A 700-nucleotide genomic window follows, 5' to 3' on the forward strand; every position below is an offset into this window, starting at 1 on the left:
TACGATTTAAGTAATCGTCGACTATRCTAACCTTAAAGCTTTTATAACGATAAAAYAGTTAGTCGGTCGATAGGCACGATAGGCGGTTTAATTAGCGCCCTTCGACTTTACTATCGAACATCGCGTAGGGACAAAGAACCCTACGGATAGTCCGAGTAGGCGTAGCGACTACGAAGCGAGTACTACGGAGTCGTCTTAGCATATAAGTATACTATTGCCTACACTATAAAGCAAACTTTAGAACTAGTAATCTAATAAAGCTCTTCGAAGCGAGATAGAGCCCTCTATTAGAAGAGTAAGAGCTATGTGCTACGCGATTAAGTGCGAGGGATTACTACCTACTAGAGTATGCGGCGAGCTTTCGCTACCTAGGCGTATTATAGCCGTCCTAGTAGCTATAGACTTAGCCCTTAGAAATATTCTAGACCTAATACTCGGTTACGCTAAAGYACTAGTAAACGTAGACGTAGATGCTTCGAGCATACGCGACGCGGCTAGGGAGAAGGGCGAGTACGAAGGCTATATTATTAAGGATRGAACATTGTTCTACGGCGATGCCCTATACATTCCGAAAGACCACGCTTTACGTGCGCAACTAATACGTATGCACTACAATAACGCTCTCGCCGGACACTTTAGGAAGGCGAAGACGCTCGAGTTACTTTAGCGGAAGTACTACTAGCTACGTATAGCTACTAAT

The 700-nt window shown here is 44.0% G+C and overlaps 1 protein-coding gene across 1 annotated transcript; it reads left to right on the forward strand.

Annotated features, from left to right (window-relative positions):
- Positions 1 to 304: 304 nt before the first annotated feature.
- RCC_11532 (uncharacterized protein) lies at positions 305 to 667 on the forward strand (the record flags this gene model as incomplete). Its single annotated transcript, XM_023776753.1, has 1 exon — positions 305 to 667. The coding sequence occupies one exon, from the start codon at positions 305 to 307 to the stop codon at positions 665 to 667; it is 363 nt and encodes a 120-aa protein (XP_023632521.1).
- Between the last annotated feature and the right edge of the window lie 33 nt (positions 668 to 700).

This window comes from Ramularia collo-cygni (assembly GCF_900074925.1).
Source record: "Ramularia collo-cygni strain URUG2 genome assembly, contig: RCC_scaffold40, whole genome shotgun sequence".
In the NCBI taxonomy this organism is placed as follows: Eukaryota; Fungi; Ascomycota; class Dothideomycetes; order Mycosphaerellales; family Mycosphaerellaceae; genus Ramularia; species Ramularia collo-cygni.